The sequence below is a fragment of the Bombus pyrosoma genome, linkage group LG12 (assembly GCF_014825855.1).
Source record: "Bombus pyrosoma isolate SC7728 linkage group LG12, ASM1482585v1, whole genome shotgun sequence".
NCBI classification, from domain to species: domain Eukaryota; kingdom Metazoa; phylum Arthropoda; class Insecta; order Hymenoptera; family Apidae; genus Bombus; species Bombus pyrosoma.
The window spans coordinates 8,787,304-8,807,273 of record NC_057781.1 but is presented as its reverse complement, the minus strand read 5'-3'; the positions used below and the strand labels follow the sequence as shown (position 1 = coordinate 8,807,273).

Sequence of the window (19,970 nt, the reverse complement as noted above, 5' to 3'; positions counted from 1 at the left end):
CGAAAGCGCTACGAAACCTTCTACTTGTAGCGATACAACCAAGGATGAGCGAACGTTGGTGGAAAACTAAGGCCGGCTTGATAGCGGTGTAAGTGGTAATTTCGCCCTGTGACGCAAAACCCACGGAATTATAAATACACCAAGTTTTAACAGGTAAAAATGGAAACGTAACGCGGGCCTGCTTCTTGATTCGGTAAAAGCGAATTTGAAATTATTCGTGCCGCTATCAATGCCAAGCAGCGACGTGCACGTTGTAACGCGATGTGTTTGTCAGTGGACGCGCGTAGGAAACGCGAACGGCCAAGGAATTTCTTCTTAGAGGAATTCTGCGCGCTCTCTCTCTCTTTCTCTGCCTCTCGACGTTTTACTTTTGATATTGTCGCGCTACAAATACCTTAATGAATGAACGCGATCCTACGAGAGTGAATTTCCTTCGAAATCGAGCGTTCTGCGCCAGATTCCATCGGGGTGACGAGTCGCGATATAGGTCAGAGCGAACGTCGTCTCTGGTTATCGAGATTCCATCGTGCACGAGAGAAAAACGGGGTAAAAGTGAAGGAAAAAAAAGAAACGAGGAGAAAGAAAGAGACGAAGAGGAACAAAGAGGGGAGAGAGAGAGAAAGAAAAATTGCAAGACCGCGAGAAACGCGCGCAGACGTTTGCCAAACGAATTTTCGTTTCGCTTTGAAGCTTGTCACCCTTGATAAAATGGTCGGGGAGAGAGGGATCGATCCCGACGAGAAAGAATCTCAGCGTGTTGAGCGACTCTCGGACGATCGAGAGCCGGTAATCCGGAAATATTCGTGTCACATCTGTACCGGATACATCACTTTTCTTGGGTCACGCTCGCTGCGCTCGAAACACGACTTCTCCCCGATGATTGCCCACCGGTGTCAGTGTTTTTCGTTCGATCGCTGCCGCTATTCATAAAGATTATTTTCTCCCGGGTATTCTTGGAAACTATCCGCTGAATGAACTTTGGGAAATTTCCCCCTTTATTCTTCGCGTATCGTCGTATTTAAGAGGAGATTCCAAGTCTTCGATCGGAGAAGATTCGAGAAGAGGTCGAGAAGAAATTGCGGAGGAGTTTTGGCGAAATTTTTCTCACTTTTATCCCATCTTCTGGCGTTTGCCACAATTTTCCGATGTTTAATTTCGAGACTTTAATTTGTAAATTGGATGCATCGGTCGCGCAATCTTTTTTCTTTTTCCCATCGTTTCCTCGGTTAACGTTGTCCTCTCTGCAAATATACATTTAATCAATTACCACGAAGTTAACGATAACGCGACTTTGGAACAGGACGATTGCTACTAATACGAGATACACGTACGCCGGTTCGATTTACATATTTTCGTATTTCGCTTACACAAGCACCGCGCAGAACGAGCTAATAATAATGCGAAAAATCCGTGCGACGTTCCACTGCGAGCCAAAAAACATTCTCATGTAAAATAGCTAAAAATGGTAATTTCATATTTCAGGGCCACTGCCCTGCGAAGAACAGAGAATCTGACTTATCGCGTTTCTCCCCCGTAGCCTTCGCTTGCTTTTCACTAAACTTCTCCTAATTCTACGACGCTGTAATCTTCATCTATCGACGAATTGTTCCCTACAAACTTGATGAATATTGCACGACGAAAGAATTGAGAAACTACCCCGGATTATCCGTGGGATTGCGTGTTATTGCAAACGAACACGTTCGGCCAATTAGCGAACCCTCGCAGCGTCCTATCGAGGAAACGGGTCTCCGTCTTCGGATCCAATTTTAGGCGAACGAGCTGTTGACCCGAAACGTTGCACGAGATTCGTTTCCGCGTCGTGAATCGACGCGAACTCCACGACCTGGAGCAGCCACTTGAGCGTGAAAGTCGTTGGCGAATAAAAAGTTGTCGCTGGCGTGAAAATACATGTTCAACGCGAGAATCCTAACGACCAACTAACAGGAAACGGCGAGTACCATTTTTCCTTCTTTCATTCCTCCATTTTTTGCGTATTCCTTTAACTTTTTCCTTTAACGTTCGCTCACCTTCTTAATATCAGCTCGACCATCAACCTCATATCGTTATTCCTATTGTTATAACTCGATAAATATCATGCGTGAGATTTTCCAAAGTTCCAAGTTATTGGATGCGCAGAATGAATTTTGGAAATTGATCGACTGGTAGAGAACCGTGTTCTTCGTTCGTTTCTACTAGGAAACCTTCTATCTGCTTATACAAGTCCTTTAATCCGAGTATTTTATCGTCCAGATACCTAGATAGCTGTTGCAAGAGGAATGCTCAATGTTACGGTACGAGACTTGGTATGGTTAATTAAACAATTTTGGTTGCTTGTAATAGCCATTACGAAGGATTAAAATTAAAAAAAACCATCGATTATGGATCATTGTTATCGACGAGGGAAATTTAATTTTAGTTACCGTGCGGTAACCGATATAAAAGAATTTTGCGTTTTTTGGTTACCGGTAAACATTTTTCCTGCACGCATTCGACTATTGTCGATTGTTGTTAACGTTACTCGCAATTAGTATATATATTTATTTACGATATAAAAAGAATTAACTATAAGACTTGTATATCTTATCGAGCAACAAGATGCTATGAAAATATATGAAACAAAGAATGGAGTGAAAAATATTGTCGTATAGGGTTCGTAGTAAATTTTTATCTTATCCTTACTTTCATATATCTTCACAGCGATTTTTTGCTCAATAAAATATACAAGTTTTCCTGTGTTGTCGACAAATTCCGATTATCAGTACCGTTAACGACGTATTGAACATCGAACGTAGTCAGAAAAAATGTTTGTCGTCGATATTGGTCAGCGGTAACCGGAGACAAATTCTTCGCCATCGATAGTGGTTATCGGTAACGAAAACAAAATTCAGGCCATCGATAATGGTGACTGGGAAGCAGAAAAAATTCCGGTCATTTATATCGATTACTGGCAACCGAAATGAAATTCCTGTCGTCGATAACGCTTATTGGTAGCCAAAAAACATTTTAATCGTTGATAATGGTTATCCGCAATCGGAACAATCGAAAGTTACTATTTTTTGGAAAGTTTCTTTCATGTTTATCGATAACTAGTTTCCATTTAGATGAAAGTGAATTTCTACTCAACCACTCGCTCTAAAAATATTTAAAGCAACTGTTACTTCGGATCTCAGTCGTTGACAAGTAAGAGCGCATCTATTTCCCAAACAGCTGCAAAATAACAATTGCGTTAGATAATAAACATAAATAAATAAAAATATATACAACGTACATACACGATGTTTCACAAAGCGTAATCGGCAAGAAGAAGGTAAGTATGGGTCGGCAACTAAGTTGCAATCACTTAGTTGCCGACCCAATAATTCTACGCGCAAAGGTAAGCGAAGAAAGGAAGAAAAGGAAGTGCGCAATTTTAACTTTAAACAAACAATTTTAAATTGTAAACACAAGGATTCCTAGCGACTTGGTGGAAGCGTATCCTTCATCTAGCGCGCGTTACATAGAGCAACGAACTTCGACAAGCATCGTAACTATGAGAATTGTATTCAGCAGCTAATAAGCGCCAAGCAAACGGCGGACAACGGTCGACAAGTTTCCCAAACAGATATCGCGTAGTTTACAAAAACAGTGGTTCGTGAGAAACGAACAAACATGAGAATGGTTTGCGATGAACCGACGATGAAGATTTCTCATCTTCTGTGCAACGTTCTCATCCGAATTTTCTTACGGAAAATTGCAATTCCCGAAGCGATCGTGGCAAGCGTATTCCGCTCTCCTAATAAGAAAATCACGTATAACGAAATGTGGAGCAGTTACATTACGAACGAGACAATCCACACAAATGTCTCTCCGCTTTCGTAACTCGTCCGAGCTTCTTATTTACCTTCCATTAGTTGACCAAAAAAAAAAAAAAAAGGAAAGGAAGAGAAAAAGAAGAACGGAAGCGGAAAGAGAAAGAGGAAAGGAAAAGTGAAAAGAAGGAGGAGGAGCGCGTTATAATTAGAACGAACAGCCCTACTAAATGGGAGTAATTAACGGAGCAAAAGATTCACGTTCGTTCGACGAAAGGATGAATGAAACGGCATTGCCTTCGACGCTGTGCTTTTCGAACCTGCTTCTTATTTTCTATAAATATTTCCCATCGATGTAAAAGCGTGCACTGCGGCGGCGTATACCGAGCGCGCTCTCTCTTTCTCTCTTTTAAAAACGGCGCTGATTTATTTTTCGTGCAGCGCGAACGAGATTAATCGGCGCCTAACTGCACGCCGAGATATCGGTCGTTGAAAGAGCCGATGTAGAACCGTCTTTACGTAATAAATGGAGCAACTGTTGATCGCGGAACGATTGCCAGCCAGAGGGTTTTTCCCTCGTTGGAAATTTATGTAACACTTTTCTCTCCCTCTCTCTCTCTTTTTTTTGCGAGTTTTTCTTGATCTTCACAGTTACCAGTTATTCCGGTGACAAATTGCGAAATCGATTATTCGAAGATTTAAGAGAAACGTTTGGCTGGTCGGTGCTTACGCAGTGGAGATTTTGCATTTGGAGTTTTCACGGGGGCGAAGGATGGCGAAAGATACCGTGGACAGTGAAATTTTATTGGATCCAGCGACGAGTTTGTTCCACTCTTTTCGGTGTATGGAAGAGCGTAAAAGTCGCTTAAGGACTGGATTCTAAAGGTTCGTAGTCGAAAGGCGAAGATTCGGAGAAATGGGATGAAGAAACGACGATTCGTTCGCACTTTGAGGAATTTCTGCTCTATCAACTTCTAACTCCTCTGATCATCCATAAAAGTTTCGCAAAAGAGGATTCGATTGACAGATTGCTTAAAGAACCTCGCGCGTGAATTAGAGAATTTTGAAGAATTTTGCGAATCAATTAGAGCTTTGCCAGGAACTGGAACGTAATGCCAAAGACTGGCGCAAGAACAAGGAATTATTAACAAGGGAACGTATACTCGCGCACAGTGCTATAGCGTACAAACGTACAGACGGCCTGGCTGATAAATTTTAGGATAACGAAACGAAATAAACTAGAGGATACAAAGTTAATGCAACGATCCTTAACTGGTAATCCGCAGACGCCAGTGGAGCCACAAAGTCCTCGCACGAGAAATACTGTCGTATTATCCGACTAAAGGATATTTAGTGTGCGTGTTTATTTATTTGTATGTATTATAATATAAATTTTTCCTCTTCAAATTTTAAGCTTCTTAAGCTTCGAGTGCACACAGTCTTTTTTATATTCTTTGCTGTTTAAAAAGATGCCTGAAAATTCGTCGAATACGTTAAATTCGTCGTTAGATGATATCGCTATGGAGTAATTTTTAACACTACACGTTACTTGATTTTTCAAGATTTTGTAAGATTTAGACGAAACGAGATTTAAAGAAGAATACAAGGAAAATGAAAAGTTACTGAACATTATTGGTCACGATACATCTGGTCATAATACAAAAATACGATGCACGGTTAAAAGACGTGATCTTTGTATTTTCTTTATGACAACTGCAGCGATAGAATCGCTGTATCAGAGCTACATATACAAACAGGTATGGCATTGTTTCTCCGTCGATTTACCGACTGCTGACAATCAATAATTGGCGATAATTTCCAGCTCTGGTTTCCTAGGTAGAGCGCGAATTAATCTCGACGACCTCCGTCGATTAATCAACTGCGATTCCACAGACGAAGGAAGATAAATTGCTTCGCTTTTCAAGTGGCCTCTTCTCTGTGCTATCGCGCCGCCTTCTATTTCTCTGGTCTTTTCCTGCAACCGACTTCCTTGGTGAAAAGAAAAAAAAGAGAGGGGAAAAGAAAAGAAAAATATCGCAAAATTGAAAGAAGATCGAATCACTGTGAAGAAAGTTACGGTCGTAGGAAGAAGATGGCAATGGAAGAAAAAATCACGGCGAAAGGAAAGAATCTTCGGAAACTTTTTAGAGAAGGAAAGTTGTTTCTTTAAAACGAAAAAAAAAGAAAATAAGAAAAGGAAAGAGCCGAAAGACGATGGCAAAAAGGTTGCTTAGAAATTTTATTTTAGAAAATTCCTCGTCGCTGTTCGTGAAAAGAGGAGACGCGATAAAAAGTCCTGGAGGAAAAAAGTGACTTTAGACACTCGTTTCGCCCGCGGGAAAAACTCCTAATGAACTAATCCTGTCTCTCCGGTAACGCTGTGCCTGGAGAAAACTTCTTTCGCTTTTTACCTTTGTAGGGGAAACTTTTATAAAAACGGTCTTAAACAAAACCAGAGAGAGAGAGAGAGAGAGAGAGAGAGAGAGAGAGAGAGTGAGAGAAATATTCACCGAGGCTGTGTCTAAAACGAAGATCTCATTGTGGAAAGTCGCATGGGAAATTCTACTCCGCTAGAAAAAAACGAAATTCAAAACAAAAGTTGAAAACAAATATAATGGTACACTATGTTCCGCGAGAAAAACTTTAAGGAAACAAGAATATACATCTCGAAGAAAGCGAAGAATAGGAAGATATTCTTCAAGACTCTATCTTGAATCCAACGAATTTCTAACTTGCAGCGGATTTTTATGCAAATTCACGTTTTCGAGAATATAATTAAATAGACAGAAACTCGGTAGAAAATTGTTTCATCAATCAACTAATACAGAAAGCGTCGTACTTCCGATATTTCATATATTCTTACACATTGTGTAGATTTTCTAAAATGATGCACTATCAAATTTCCCATAAATGTACGAAAATCGATTAATCATGGTCTATCAATAAACATTCGAACCTAAGATACACGACGTTAAGTGCAAATAAGAAAATATATGTTAGGACCCTGTACAATGATATTATACAGTGATGCTATGTAATATAATAGCGGAGGCTAACATTAGATAACAAAAGTTTCTTTCATTGTGTAACGTATGAAATTTTCGAAAATTTTGGACAAACGCGGACAGATAGACAAAAGAACAAATCATAGAACGAATACCGTTTGGTTCTCGTAAAAATCCGCATTTGGAGGAGAATGCGAATTTCGCAGCCCCTTTTTTAATTTGGCCACGACTTCCTCTTCAAAGAGCACGCAAACGAAAATGTTGGTCGAACGAACGTGGACTAACCGTAGAATATCCCTTAGTTTTTGCAAGAATTCGCACTCGGTGAATGCCGAGTTCGGTTGATTCGACTCCTCGTTTCCTCGATTCCTCGCCGTTTCCTTGATCCTAAACCGCGATCTATAAAATATCGGCTGTCTTCGAGTCGAGAAGGATCAACGTCTAGCTATGTAGGTCGGCGATCATCAGCCGTACTTTTACGGATTATACTTCATACCTTTTGCCTTTAGAAGATGCTATCCCGCGCTTCTGATGCCTCGTTCCTGTATTCTTGGAAGCGTTCGTCATTGTACGGTGCGATTTCATTTTTATGGCTCTCCACCGGGACGACGTTTTTAATGCTCCACGCTACTGCTTTTCCTCCTCTCCTCTCTTTCCCTTTTCCTCTCTCTCTCTCTCTCTCTCTCGTTTATATTTCTCCTTCGCTTTATCTTACCTCCTAAAGACAGACTTTTATGGCTAGAGCACTCGTTGCCTCGATGCATTATGACGACAAGTATACGATGCACGGTGTATTCAGCTATATAATTAGGTTGAATTTATACCTTTACTAAAGTTTTACTAGCTTTTTTTCACAAGATCATCAAATGTCGTTATGTCTCATCTGCGGTGACTCGCCAAAGTATAGCAACATTTAGCCAAGGAAAATCTTGATGTACATACTGTATAAAACGCTTTGAAATTTCACTGACCCTATAAGGAGGCACGAAGATGCTGATTAGGTATACAATTTGAAACATTTCTCAAAATATATATATATATATATATATATATATATATATATACACATATATGTATATGTATGTATGTAGAATAAAGAAATAAGAAACGTGACTTATCAATGATTAGTTATATAAGTTAGATAAGTTATCATGTTCCTGCTTCGTGGTCTACGTATGAAAGTAACGACCAGGCTGCGGATATTTGTGCAAATACTATATATACATCATTACGGATATGTTGAAAAACTGTAATATGGATAAAAAATTGTTCTATCCATTAAATATATATATATATATATATATGAAGAACGCTATACGTACTAACACTTTCCTACGTGTCTGCATTATGTTATGTGCATTTTGTGCATTTGTGTATCTCCAAATTGTCTATGAACGCATGAAAATCTGCAGTCTAGTGGTAACAGTTGTCCTTTTAAGAAAACGTAAACAAACTCTCCACGTAGCTTAATATTTACGATTTAACTAAATTTAGATCATACAATTATTATAATATTAAAAGAGCTTTTAACAAAACGAGTATCAAAGAATCATCCTCCTGTGATAAAATATAGCATTAGTATATATAGTAAATATAGTATAAGATATGTTTTTGTTTAAGAACATTAAGCATCAAGATAATTTAATAACGTTATAATTCATTTTCGCAGAGATTCCATAATAGGTCGAAATTATGGTAGCCTTATTTGTTTGCCGTGTACCCGTCTAAATTATTCCGCGGTCACACGCAACACGCGAGCCTAACTTCGCGTGACCGATCAGAAGCGTGTACGGCATAAAGCTTTAATTTAGCTAACGCAATTGCCCGATTAAGAAACTTCCCTGAACCGCTTCACTTTCCACTTTTTCGATCGACCAATATTATCTCTGAATAATATAATCGCTACAAGCCTGTTGAAAGCCCTTTCCCTCGATCGTGTTGCTTGGAGATTTAGCGTCATCCCGATGTTCGTTGCCGGGAATTGTTATTCTCGCAGGTTTTCATCCTGACAGTGATTTTCTGCAAAGTAGTTTACCGTACCGGGAATTTTATATTAGATTCCTGACGAAGTGCATTTACCTTGTCCTGATTTTCCTTGTATCTTTACTTCTACACAGTTCCATTTTTATCATTTTATCTTCTACCGTATCTTAAAAGTTTGATGAAATCTCTGAATTCAACTTAATTTTATTCTATACACGATTTACCTAGAAAACAAATTACAAAACATAATATATAGATATAGAGTGGAAAAAGTTACTTGATCGATCAATTAGAGGTTAAATATTAAAAATTCGTTAATAACTTACAAAGAGTAGAAAAGGAAAATATAGGACAAGAATTATGCGACACTAGAATCTTAAGTCATCTTGATCGGCAGTAAATAATAATTTTTAGTTCTTGGATCAAAGATTTAGTAAACACATAGTAGATAAGAGACGGTTATTTTGATGGTAACGTAATTTACGATGCACTCTATAAAATCGACATTTTAGTGCGCTATTTCCTGCACAGTTATATTTTCTTCCACTTCCGGTGGCGTTCTAGGTCAGCTCGCAGCCAGTTCCATTACAATTTTAATTTACTTATCTTTCCCAGAAATATCTTCCACGAACATTTCGATAATACTCAATAACTACAATTAGATTCAGTCTAAGAAAATACTACTTTGGTAAATGTCTCAAAGGAATCTCAAATGAACAGTTTCAATAATAGAAGTAATAATTGTAGTATGGAAGTATGGAAGCAATAACGATCGAACAGGCGAAACGGAAATAGACTCGCGTAGTAGTATGCAGCGTAGCAAGTCAGACGAACAGACGTTTCCGACTGTACACACGGAAAACTACGGCCAACTTGTCCCGAAGAATACTTTCGGATGGAATCCAGGCCAGAAAAAAGTTCCAATTACCTCGTTGTTCGTTTTTCTCTTGCTTCCTGCGCGCAACCAAACTGCAAATGTCACTTTTTTCATTCTTTCGTTTCTGATCGCCTTGTACGAATATCCGTATTCAAAGATGCGATTAATTTTCTCAATTATGCCTCATATAGAAACGTGTCATTTCAGATTAACAGGTTAATATAAAATTATAAGTATATGTTGTATGCATAGTACAAGTAAAGTGCAGATAAATACTAGGTGCGACGACAATGGCGACATCTCTATTTTAAGCGCCGAGAGTAAAAAGGAAAAATTAATAACGACACGTGACGGTTGGCAAATTGTTGTTTTGAAACTTGATACTAGCACCACGAAAACACGTGAATAAAGGGAGTGGTTTCGAGAAGAGAGTGGAGTTGGAAAGATACGTTAGTTTTGACAGATAGTTTGGACATTTGAATAATTGCGCGCTTCTCGACCAGTCACGTGGTAATTGTTTCAAAGTACCTATATAATAACCTATATTTTCATTTCACTTATTTCAATTTATCATAATTCAACTTATCATATTAGATTACTGAAGTTTGGTGTATTTAATTTAATTTTATACCTTACATTCTCCGTGATAGATATCAATTATATAATTGCGTGAAGTTAGAAATTCTAAAATTGATTTAATACTAAATTGTTACGATTCCAAAGAACCCAATGATATCAATTAATATCAGTTTCTAAACGTGGATTTTAAATTAAAGTCCTTAAATCGCTACTGGCAATTATTCAAAATGTTAACGCGTCAAGGTCTCAGCATCTCATCCGATGTCAAACCTTTCAAACTCTCAAGGCAAAAGTTCGAAGGACCTCCGTGCAACCGCGCGACCATACTGCTCGAAAAGCCGCGCGAACGAAAGAGACGCAACGAAAAAGGAAACAACAGCGAAACACGATCTTGGAAGCATCGTTCGAGTTCGATACGCTTCGAAATATATCGTTGTCAAAATAATGATACGCGAGAAGACATGCCGCAATAGCGTATTTGCGTCGAAAACTTGTTTAAGAGCAGATTTCATATAATATTGCTTCCTTTGTAAATTTGTCTGAATAAAACAGATTATTTATTAATAATTAGAATAACGACTTAATTCGTCCTCTTCGGTTAACAAATTAAACATATAAATGACTATAAATTATAAGTTGATTTCAAAAAGAATTGTACGAATAATTTTAAACGAATAAAAATTAAAACATATACTTTTTATAACAAAGTTGCCTCATCTATTATAGTTATTTTACAGCGAAATAATAACCTAAATGTGATTTAAAAAAAAAAATTTCTTTCAACTTTTCAATGCAAGTACCCATACAGTGACTTACGAAAGTGTATAAACATTTACCATAGTAAAACTTTCATATGTGTATTATGTGTGTTATATAAATACTTTTATGACCACTGCAAAATATATGCTTGAACTAAATATCTTATAGTTTCTATGTAGATTTTCAAACTTGTTTCAGATTTGTCCAATATAACCATACGCAATATACACAGAACAGTTCTCTATGATTAAGTGTTCAAATACTTTCACTAACCACCGCATTTAGTCTCAAAGTCAAATGGCAATGCAGTTTTGATCTGAAAGTGGTTGACAAGGCACCGAATTTTTAAATTGTCCCTTCGCAAAACTCTTATATTTCTTTTATTCATATGCCATGTGCATTGTGTATATACTCACAGTTTAGTAAGATTGACTGTGGATGGAAGTACAGTGACATCGAGAGGCTTCAGGATGGACAGGAATCCAGCCCCGCGGCAGGAGAACTCCCGTCCGTCGGCAGTGACGTTGCAAGATTCCAGGAGACCGGGTCCACTAGAGGAACCTGGCTGTTCCTCGGCGGAGCAAATCCGGCAGAGGAACATCGCCAATATGACAGCAGCAGTGGTGATGCCGCGGCTGGACTGCGTGCACATGCCGGCCAGCTTCTACTAGGCTTCTCTTCCTTCCTTCTGCCGGAGTCGCCGCGCCCAGGACACGTTTCACTTCACTGCATTATATTTGTCAGACTGCATTATTACATTTATCACATCGGGACCACGATCCCCTCGACGCGCGAAAAGACGAACACAACGACACGGCATACAGAGAAGCGTAAATACGCGCGGCGTGTTGAGGAGCTTACGTTAGTTGTGTTTAAGCTCGCGAAACGGATAACACGCGCGAACACTTGCCCCAGGACCAAATTACAAACGAATAAACTGTACACCACGGCGTACGTTTACCGACTGACAGCGCGGGTACGTGCGTAACTGAACCAATCCGCCCTCTTGTTGGAAGCGCTTCCCCCACCATCACAGCGCTCGCCGCCTCGAGCCAATCAACTTTCTCCGTAAAATGCCGCTACCGATACTGTTCGAGTTGTAATAGACTCGCGGCAATCGGCACTTCGTGATCTCCCGTATATAGAGATCCGATCGATTTTCTTCTTTTATTTCGTCTCTTTTAGATTCAGGGTGATTGAGTAGCCGATTGAGAATGTCTCGATGGTCGGATGTTGACCTGGTGTTGGCAGAATAGAAAGAGGAAGATCGTATACCGCGTGGTATTTATTCGGAGAATATATAATTAGTAGGCCGCGGATTTGTATGCATTTATATATAAAAGCGTACTCAACGCGTTAAAGATTTTATTAAATAGTATTAATAAGTAAATTTAATAGATTTAAAGGAAAAAGGGGAGTTACGTTGTACGTATTTCTTTCCGCCGAATATGATAAATAATCTTCGAGGAATGAAATTTAAATTATATACATCCAAATAAAATCAAATATAAAAGGGTTAGCTGTTATCAAAAGATAAAATACAATGTGTGAGTATGGGCAACAGATAGCATAAATTGTGAAATTTGAAAATGTTTATAGATGAAAACATAATTTCGTTCCATGCTTTTTTAATCATCTTTACGTACTTCTTATACATTATTTTTGTATTTTCTATATAATAATTTATTTTGTTTTTGATTTTTTACTAAAGACTCATAAAAAATGTATGGCATGCCCTCTCTACGTTATACATCAAAACATGCAGCGATAGCAATCGATAATTTCAATTACTTTCCCTCCACGGATAAATAAAATGTCTAAAAAGTTTTTAACATTCAATAACACGAATATATATATTTTTTTTTCGTAAGAACATAAATTTTTACTTTCGTAATATCTGTTATCCAAAACATAATACTGTTGTGTGATAATGTAAATCATGTTGTATTTGTAAAATGCATAAAGATTATAAAAAAAAGTAACATAATGTATGAGTCGTTGAGGTAGTAAATAGAGTTCGATTTATTTTCGGGATATATCGCAATAGCGAAAGTGTCAAAGTGTGAATAGGAAGGGATTAGTGTCATCTATGTACTTCATTTACAAATGGAATCAATTATACAAAATACGCAGCCAATTGTGCCATCTTATCTTTCGGTGGACGGGGTTTACCCCGACTACGACCTTTAGCGTGACCACGGCCACGAGTTGTAACCGGTTTTGAGGCGACTGCACGATGCTTTTCCACAAGAGCCATGAAAGCTGGTGTACAAAAAACGCAACCAGTCATCTCCGTAGCTTCATTGGGAAGCTTGCTTTTTTCCTATCATTGAAACAAAAAAAAAAAATTCATTTTAATATTCTTCGAATATAAATGACTTTTCCAATTAGAATGTAACGTTTAAGGTTGATTGCTCTTTACCTGCTTATACTCTACGGTAACTAATTGAGCCCCACAGTCGCACACCTCCGTATCAACCGTCACTTTGTGGGCATTTTCGAATAAATGAATAATAACGTCACAACGATTGCACACAAGTTTCCATTTTGGTGCAGCCGAAGGATCGAGGACGAGTATACCGGCATTACACTCTAAACAACTCGATAAACCATTAGAATTCATGCCATGTGGACAAGTCGGGTGTGTGCAAGAATTGCAACCACTCATTCCCTTTTTCATATCTCTGGAATTCATGATTCATGTAATAGTTAGTACGTATTTAAACAATACGAGATTGAATGTGTTCTCTATATCCTATTTTAAAATTATATTATATAAAATTACCTAAATGGGGGATTATTGTAACAATATGGACAAAATGTATAACTTTTTCCCCGTGCACCAGTGGACCATGAGAGCAATTCGAAGTCGTCTAATGGACACTTTAATTCTTTATAAATTCGAATATTCCCGTTTTGTGGGAGATTGTACGTTTCGTTGCAATGTGCGCAGTGCATTCTCGACGGTTTTGTTTGTATATATTTCATGTAACGTCGACACTTTCCACATCTGAATATAGGAAAGTATTTTCAATAAAAGAAAAAGATAAATATTTAAGTAATTATATATATTTTTGCTGGAATGTAAAATATACCTGGAATGAGCTTTTCCTGATGCAGAAAGAGGAGAAAATGAAACTTCAAACAACTGATCCATCGCTTCGATACTTTTTACAAAATAATGAAATTTTTGTTTGAAAATTTCAACGGTATGTTGTAACACAGCGTGAAAATCTGCTCTACCTAAAGCTATTAAATTTAATTGCTCCTCTACTGCGGATCTCATTGTAGGTAGAACTAGTTCAGGATCTATCTAATGTTAATACAAACATATTACTAGAAGTAACTTATTATTCTTTATATATGTAAAAAGCTACATACTTTTTGATATCCGTGAACTAACACAATTCCTAAAGATGTCGGAACTAGTTTTCTACCACTTGTTACATTAACATAATTTCGCATACATATATTGTTTATATGTACTGGAATAGAGGCATCAGTTCCAATACCGTGTTTTTCCATAAGTGATATTAATTCAGATTCTGTCAAATAATCTGGGGGTTGTGTATAACATTCGACTAACTTCATCTACAAAAATTATAAAACACAGTTATAAATTATTTGATTCAAATATTTTCACTCTCCATTTTCTATATTTACTACCTCTTGTATATTGACTTTTTCACCCGGTGTAAATCTGGGTAAAGTATCGTTGCTTCCAAGTGCTTGCCATGTAAGTATGTTAGTATATCCAGGATCTATTGAACTATGACCATTCGCAGTAAACACTTCCATTCCTATTTCGAATTTAACCGTGGTACTCAAATATTTACAATCGTGAGCCAGCTGCAAAATATTAAATATTTAAGCCCTCTAAAGTAAATAAAAATTGATATATAAAATATTCAATTAGCAATACATATTTACCGTGGCTATAAAATGTCGAGTTATATAATCGTATAATCTCCATGTATCACCATCGAGATCGTTTCGAGTAGCATGTTTCATTGGAGTAATAGGAGGATGGTCTCCAACATTAAGCCCTTTTTTCGGTCTATTAATGCCCGTTGCTAATATTTTACGAACTTGATCGCCCCAATCGGGACTGTTCTGCTGTTGCTTTAATGCTGCACTACATATAGATACTTTTGCATACATATGAGTAAAATATAAATAAATTTTGAAGTTGCTTTTGACTTACAGCAAATCGAAATTTTCTGGGTATAATGTTGTCTCAGTTCGAGGATAACTTATGTATCCTTGAGTATAAAGACGTTCTGCAATCTGCATAGCGTGATGGGGACCCATTCCTAAACCCGAACTTGCTATTCTCATTAACTCTACTGTATTTAAAGCTATAGGTCGCGATTTCGTCTTTTCTGTACTTTCTACGCTTATAACCCTATAATAATTAATTGGATAAACATCGTTACATTATTTTAACATTAACATGAAGTATTCGTACATACAAATATCTAAAACTTACGTTGCTTGATCATACTCCTTCACGTGGCTCAGAAACATATTTGCTATCTCCTTGTCAAAAGATCGCACGCGGCTCCAACTCAAAATAATGTCTTGGCCATCGGATGATTTAACTGTAACCTTCAATACATTCAAGTTTATCTTCTTCCTCTGACATATAAGAGAAAGTTATAAGCCAATTTTGATGCTATACCTGTAAAACCCAGTAAGGATCTGGCTTGAATGTTTGAATTTCATCATGCCTTTGCACACAAAATCCTAACGTTGGTGTTTGACAAGGACCATAGGAAATAAGAGACACATCTAAATCTCCATATTTACCCTATGAAAAGGAAAAGGAAATATTAAATTAATATATAATATGAACGGTAAAAACTGCTTTAATATCATTCTACCTGAAAAAATTTTGTCTGGAATCTTGTGAAAGCACAACCAATTCGTAGATCTATCTCTTGTCGAGCATCAACACTCTTTGCTTCATTTTCATTTGGCCTTACCAGGTTTGCCAATGCAGCTTTTATGTCCTTCTCCGTAATAGCAGAAAATCTTGCTCTCCAAATATCCTGTAACAAATATAAAATTTATAAAATTTCATTAAATTGATATGAATAATTAGATTAAAATTAAGCAAACTTACATTTGGATTTAGTCTCCTATTCATTCCTTGCTGAACTGCATGTATAACTTCAAAACAGATATTTTCACCTTCTTTGTCACAATCTAACCATAATATTAAATAATCACAATGAGCTCCTTCCTTAGCCAAAAGGAAAGGAATTTTCAATCTAGGAACTGCTTCCTTCTTTTCAGTTGGGCATGAAAATAACTCTGCCTTAAACATAACAAGTAGTACGTTACTAATATAATAAAATGATATAATAAATTATAATGGCAAGACTAAAAATTTTTTACTTACAGGATCGACCTTGTCCCAGTTATTATATTTGCCAATAAAATCTAATGTCATAACATGACCAAAGACAGAGGTCATTTTAAAATTTATATTTTCGGACCTGAATTGACCTATCCATTCGTGTATTGAACAAGATCCATTTAAACCTAAATTTTATTTTAATTAAAAAGTGCATTATGAAATACAGGTATCTATGAATCATGGTATTGTAAATTTTATCTTTTTAATTTAAAATATTTATCGTAAAATTATATCTATGTATTAAATTTCAAAAAAACATAACCTACCTTTTCGAGATGTACACCGACCATTACTTAAAATATTGGCTAGCGAAGCTGCCAAAGATGGTTTTTCAGCCACCATTAAAGCCGTCTTCATTTTTGTAGAATATTTTATTCCTATACTTGTTTTTACAAGAAGATATTATTAACTTTAACTAAGAGATTCTGACATCATACATTTGGAGGTGCTTAATATGCGACACTGTACGCATGACATGATATTTATTTCAAAATATTTTGATAATTGTTACATTATGTTTTAAGTTAACTATTTTTATTTTATAACTTCATTTCTTTTCAGTTAGAAATAAAGTTGCGGTTTCTAAACAATAATTAAGATAAAGAGTATAAGCAATCCTATAATAATACTTTTTTTATAATGTAAAGTGAAGTTATCAACGAAATCTGTACATGATCAGTGATCAGGTATAATCTCATTTAGCTGGGCCATCCTGTATATTTTTCAACTTCATTAGTTTATGAAACAGTTTAACTCGATTAATGGTAAACTTGGAATTTTATTTCTTTCACATTAAAAGAGATAAATAATTGTATTGATACATTATGTTTCACGAATTAGATTAAAACTACTTAAAACAATTTTAAAACTATTAAAGTACCAAGGAAAATATCACAATTTTCTTAAATAAATTTTTTATTTTGCACAGTCTTTAAATACCATATATTTTATTTTTGATTAAAAAAAATTTAATTTACAATTTAGGGTATTATTAGTAAAATGCAAGGATAAAAATAAAAAATTCCTTTATGATAACATTAATAATTGTCGAATTAACATTTTAAAGTCAGTCTTGTAAGTTGTATGCGGTTATATTTTAATGTACGTAGATTGTTTACATATATTTGTAATTCTACGGTATCGTTACGAAGGGAAGTGCTCCGTAAATTCCATATAACCATATTCATACGATATTCGTGCGATATATCATGATAACATTATATTAACTCTTATACTTTAAGAAAAACTAAAATATCAAAATCAAAATGATCTGTAATATACAGTTATATACAGTAGTATTTGTAACAATATTTGACCTGTGACTTGTTACTTTGTGACTCATTCAGTCTGTCAAATCGAATTCCTGATCTTGATATAAACTTCCTAACCTATAAAACGTCATCTTCAAACGATCAAGGATTCTATTATAATTTTCTTTATTTATATCTTCCGAGAGAGTCTCTAATATAATTAGGTAATTTTTGCATTAAAAACTGTTGTCTTATAAAATAAATATTAATATATTTTCTCTCTATGTCTATATATAATCGATTCTTTGAAAGTTAGTCATCTCCTATCAATTATTTCTATAATTATGTCTTTTTTTTCTCAAATACTAATTATTTTTATTTTTGCTCAAATTAATCATAACCTTCTTTATTCTTTCTTTAAACTTTCATTATGATTTATGCATCATTATTAATCTTAATAGGTGAAGTTGCAATAGTATTTCTACTGTAGTCATGGAGTGGTTATTTGGGAAACGTATTACTCCTGAGGAGATGCTCAGGAAAAATCAGAGAGCTTTAAACAAAGCTATGCGAGATCTTGACAGAGAGAGAATGAGGATGGAACAACAAGAAAAAAAGATTATTGTGGATATAAAGAAACTTGCTAAAGATGGGCAAATGGTAATCTGATCTTGTTTGAATTTATCTTGTATATTATTGGGTGATATTTATTTACTGTTTGATAGGATGCAGTGAAGATTATGGCTAAAGATCTTGTAAGAACTAGACGTTATGTGAAAAAATTTATGTTGATGAAAGCAAATATCCAAGCAGTTTCTTTAAAGATTCAAACATTGCGTTCACAAAACACAATGGCACAAGCAATGAAGGGAGTCACAAGAGCCATGCAAAATATGAACAAGTGAGTACTTGTCCTGTTCATTTAAAATTAGAATTAGAAAGAATTTTTTATTGCTTGCTATACATGAAAATTATATGATTGTACAGACAATTAAATCTTCCTCAAATACAAAAAATATTACAAGAGTTTGAAAAGCAGTCAGAAATAATGGATATGAAAGAGGAAATTATGAATGATGCTATTGATGATGCAATGGAAGATGAGGGTGATGAAGAGGAAAGGTATTTTTGCGATTTCTAAATAAAAATATTTGTATCTCTAAAAAGTATTGACTTTTGTTCGTTGAATATTTCAATTGTATTTATACTGTTTATACAGTGATGCCATTGTGTCGCAAGTTTTGGACGAATTGGGTCTCCAATTGACAGATCAATTGTCAGGTTTACCTCAAGCATCCGGTTCATTAAATGTAGCAAATTCCAAACAACCAGTTGCAACTGCAACAGGGAATGATGAAGGTGGAAATTTGACAGACGCGGATGCAGATCTGCAAGCTAGGCTTGAAAATTTAAGACGTGAATAAGAACACACTCCTATATAGATGAAAAATGTATAAAAGATGTAAAGGAAAGAATTGGTTTTATAAGCATTAATTTTAGGATTACTTTACGATTTTAATTAGAGATATGAATGTTTCATCATAGCACTTGTTTTTCAATCCGTTCACTCAGATAATCGATTTATAAAATATAAGAAAAATGTTATATTTCTATCGCTTAAAACAATTATGAATTCATGAAATACGAATGATGAAGAAACAGAGGCATATAACTACGTTATGTATTAATCTGTATAGTTACTTTTTTCATAAAAAAAAAAGAAAAATGAAAGAACTTTAAGATGGTATCTTGAAGTTTCTGTGCATATTTTATTTGCACAGGATAATTTTGTAAAATGGATAACTTATATTTAAAATGCTTATCAAATATATTATGATAAGATACTTACTTATTATATTTTGATAAATACATGTACATAGATTTACTTGAGAAATTTGTAATTTACGTACATGTACATATACGCTTTCATTTTTTTTAGGAAATATTGTACACTTACCGTAAAAGTAAATAAGGGAAATATGTTAGCCGTTTTTATATGAAAAAAACAGCATATAAATTGTATGCTCGCATATTCAAAAGGAGTACAATAAATAAGTTCGTTCACTGCTTTTATCAAAACTTAATCTTTCAGTGCCTCATAATATATATACTTTTGATAATTATGTAATAGTAAAAATTATATATTGTTCACAGGCATAATAACCGTATTAATAAAATTTATTTATAAATTGTATTAACTACAACAACGTAATCTGTATTATGTATTAACAAATTTGTTGATAGAAATGCAGTGAAACAAGATTGTGCAATGATGTATTAAATATGCAGATAACACACACACATACA

General features: G+C 35.6%; 3 protein-coding genes across 23 annotated transcripts in view; 1 reads left to right on the top strand and 2 right to left on the bottom strand.

Moving 5' to 3' along the window:
* The window catches only part of LOC122573698 (lutropin-choriogonadotropic hormone receptor), a 38,699-nt gene extending 26,755 nt beyond the window's left edge, over window positions 1-11,944 (bottom strand). For 10 of the 19 annotated variants that reach the window (XR_006318802.1, XR_006318804.1, XR_006318801.1 and 7 more), the window contains exon 1: window positions 11,408-11,940. Coding sequence is in view for 11 of the 19 variants with exons in the window: in XM_043740423.1 (XP_043596358.1) it covers window positions 11,408-11,643 (236 nt within the window). In the remaining 8 variants the exon portion in view is untranslated. Of the gene's footprint in view, window positions 1-7,078; window positions 7,211-7,289; window positions 7,523-7,617; window positions 7,766-7,907; window positions 8,041-8,115; window positions 9,001-9,102; window positions 9,429-9,704; window positions 9,804-11,407 lie in introns of those variants that run through there. The other 9 variants (XM_043740426.1, XM_043740427.1, XM_043740431.1 and 6 more) reach the window with 9 other exon arrangements.
* Window positions 11,945-12,995: 1,051 nt separating this feature from the next.
* LOC122573701 (DNA topoisomerase 3-beta-1) lies at window positions 12,996-17,090 on the bottom strand. Of its 2 annotated transcripts, XM_043740444.1 has the most exons (14): window positions 16,680-17,090; window positions 16,396-16,538; window positions 16,117-16,311; window positions 15,875-16,042; window positions 15,673-15,801; window positions 15,481-15,599; window positions 15,196-15,396; window positions 14,922-15,126; window positions 14,658-14,840; window positions 14,373-14,582; window positions 14,087-14,304; window positions 13,777-14,001; window positions 13,414-13,675; window positions 12,996-13,314 (listed from the first exon to the last, which is right to left on the bottom strand). In XM_043740444.1, the coding sequence occupies exons 1-14, from the start codon at window positions 16,768-16,770 to the stop codon at window positions 13,108-13,110; spliced, it is 2,556 nt and encodes an 851-aa protein (XP_043596379.1). In that variant the 5' UTR covers window positions 16,771-17,090; the 3' UTR covers window positions 12,996-13,107. The 2 variants fall into 2 exon arrangements, with proteins under 2 accessions (XP_043596379.1, XP_043596380.1); XM_043740445.1 differs by lacking the exon at window positions 16,680-17,090 and having other exon boundaries at window positions 16,117-16,307; window positions 16,396-16,537.
* Window positions 16,556-19,742, top strand: LOC122573712 (charged multivesicular body protein 2a). Of its 2 annotated transcripts, none has more exons than XM_043740474.1 (5): window positions 16,556-16,579; window positions 18,125-18,323; window positions 18,389-18,564; window positions 18,651-18,785; window positions 18,883-19,742. In XM_043740474.1, exons 2-5 carry the CDS (start codon window positions 18,156-18,158, stop codon window positions 19,085-19,087), a joined length of 684 nt encoding a protein of 227 aa, XP_043596409.1. In that variant the 5' UTR covers window positions 16,556-16,579; window positions 18,125-18,155; the 3' UTR covers window positions 19,088-19,742. The 2 variants fall into 2 exon arrangements, with proteins under 2 accessions (XP_043596409.1, XP_043596408.1); XM_043740473.1 differs by lacking the exon at window positions 16,556-16,579 and adding an exon at window positions 17,486-17,887.
* Window positions 19,743-19,970: the final 228 nt, after the last annotated feature.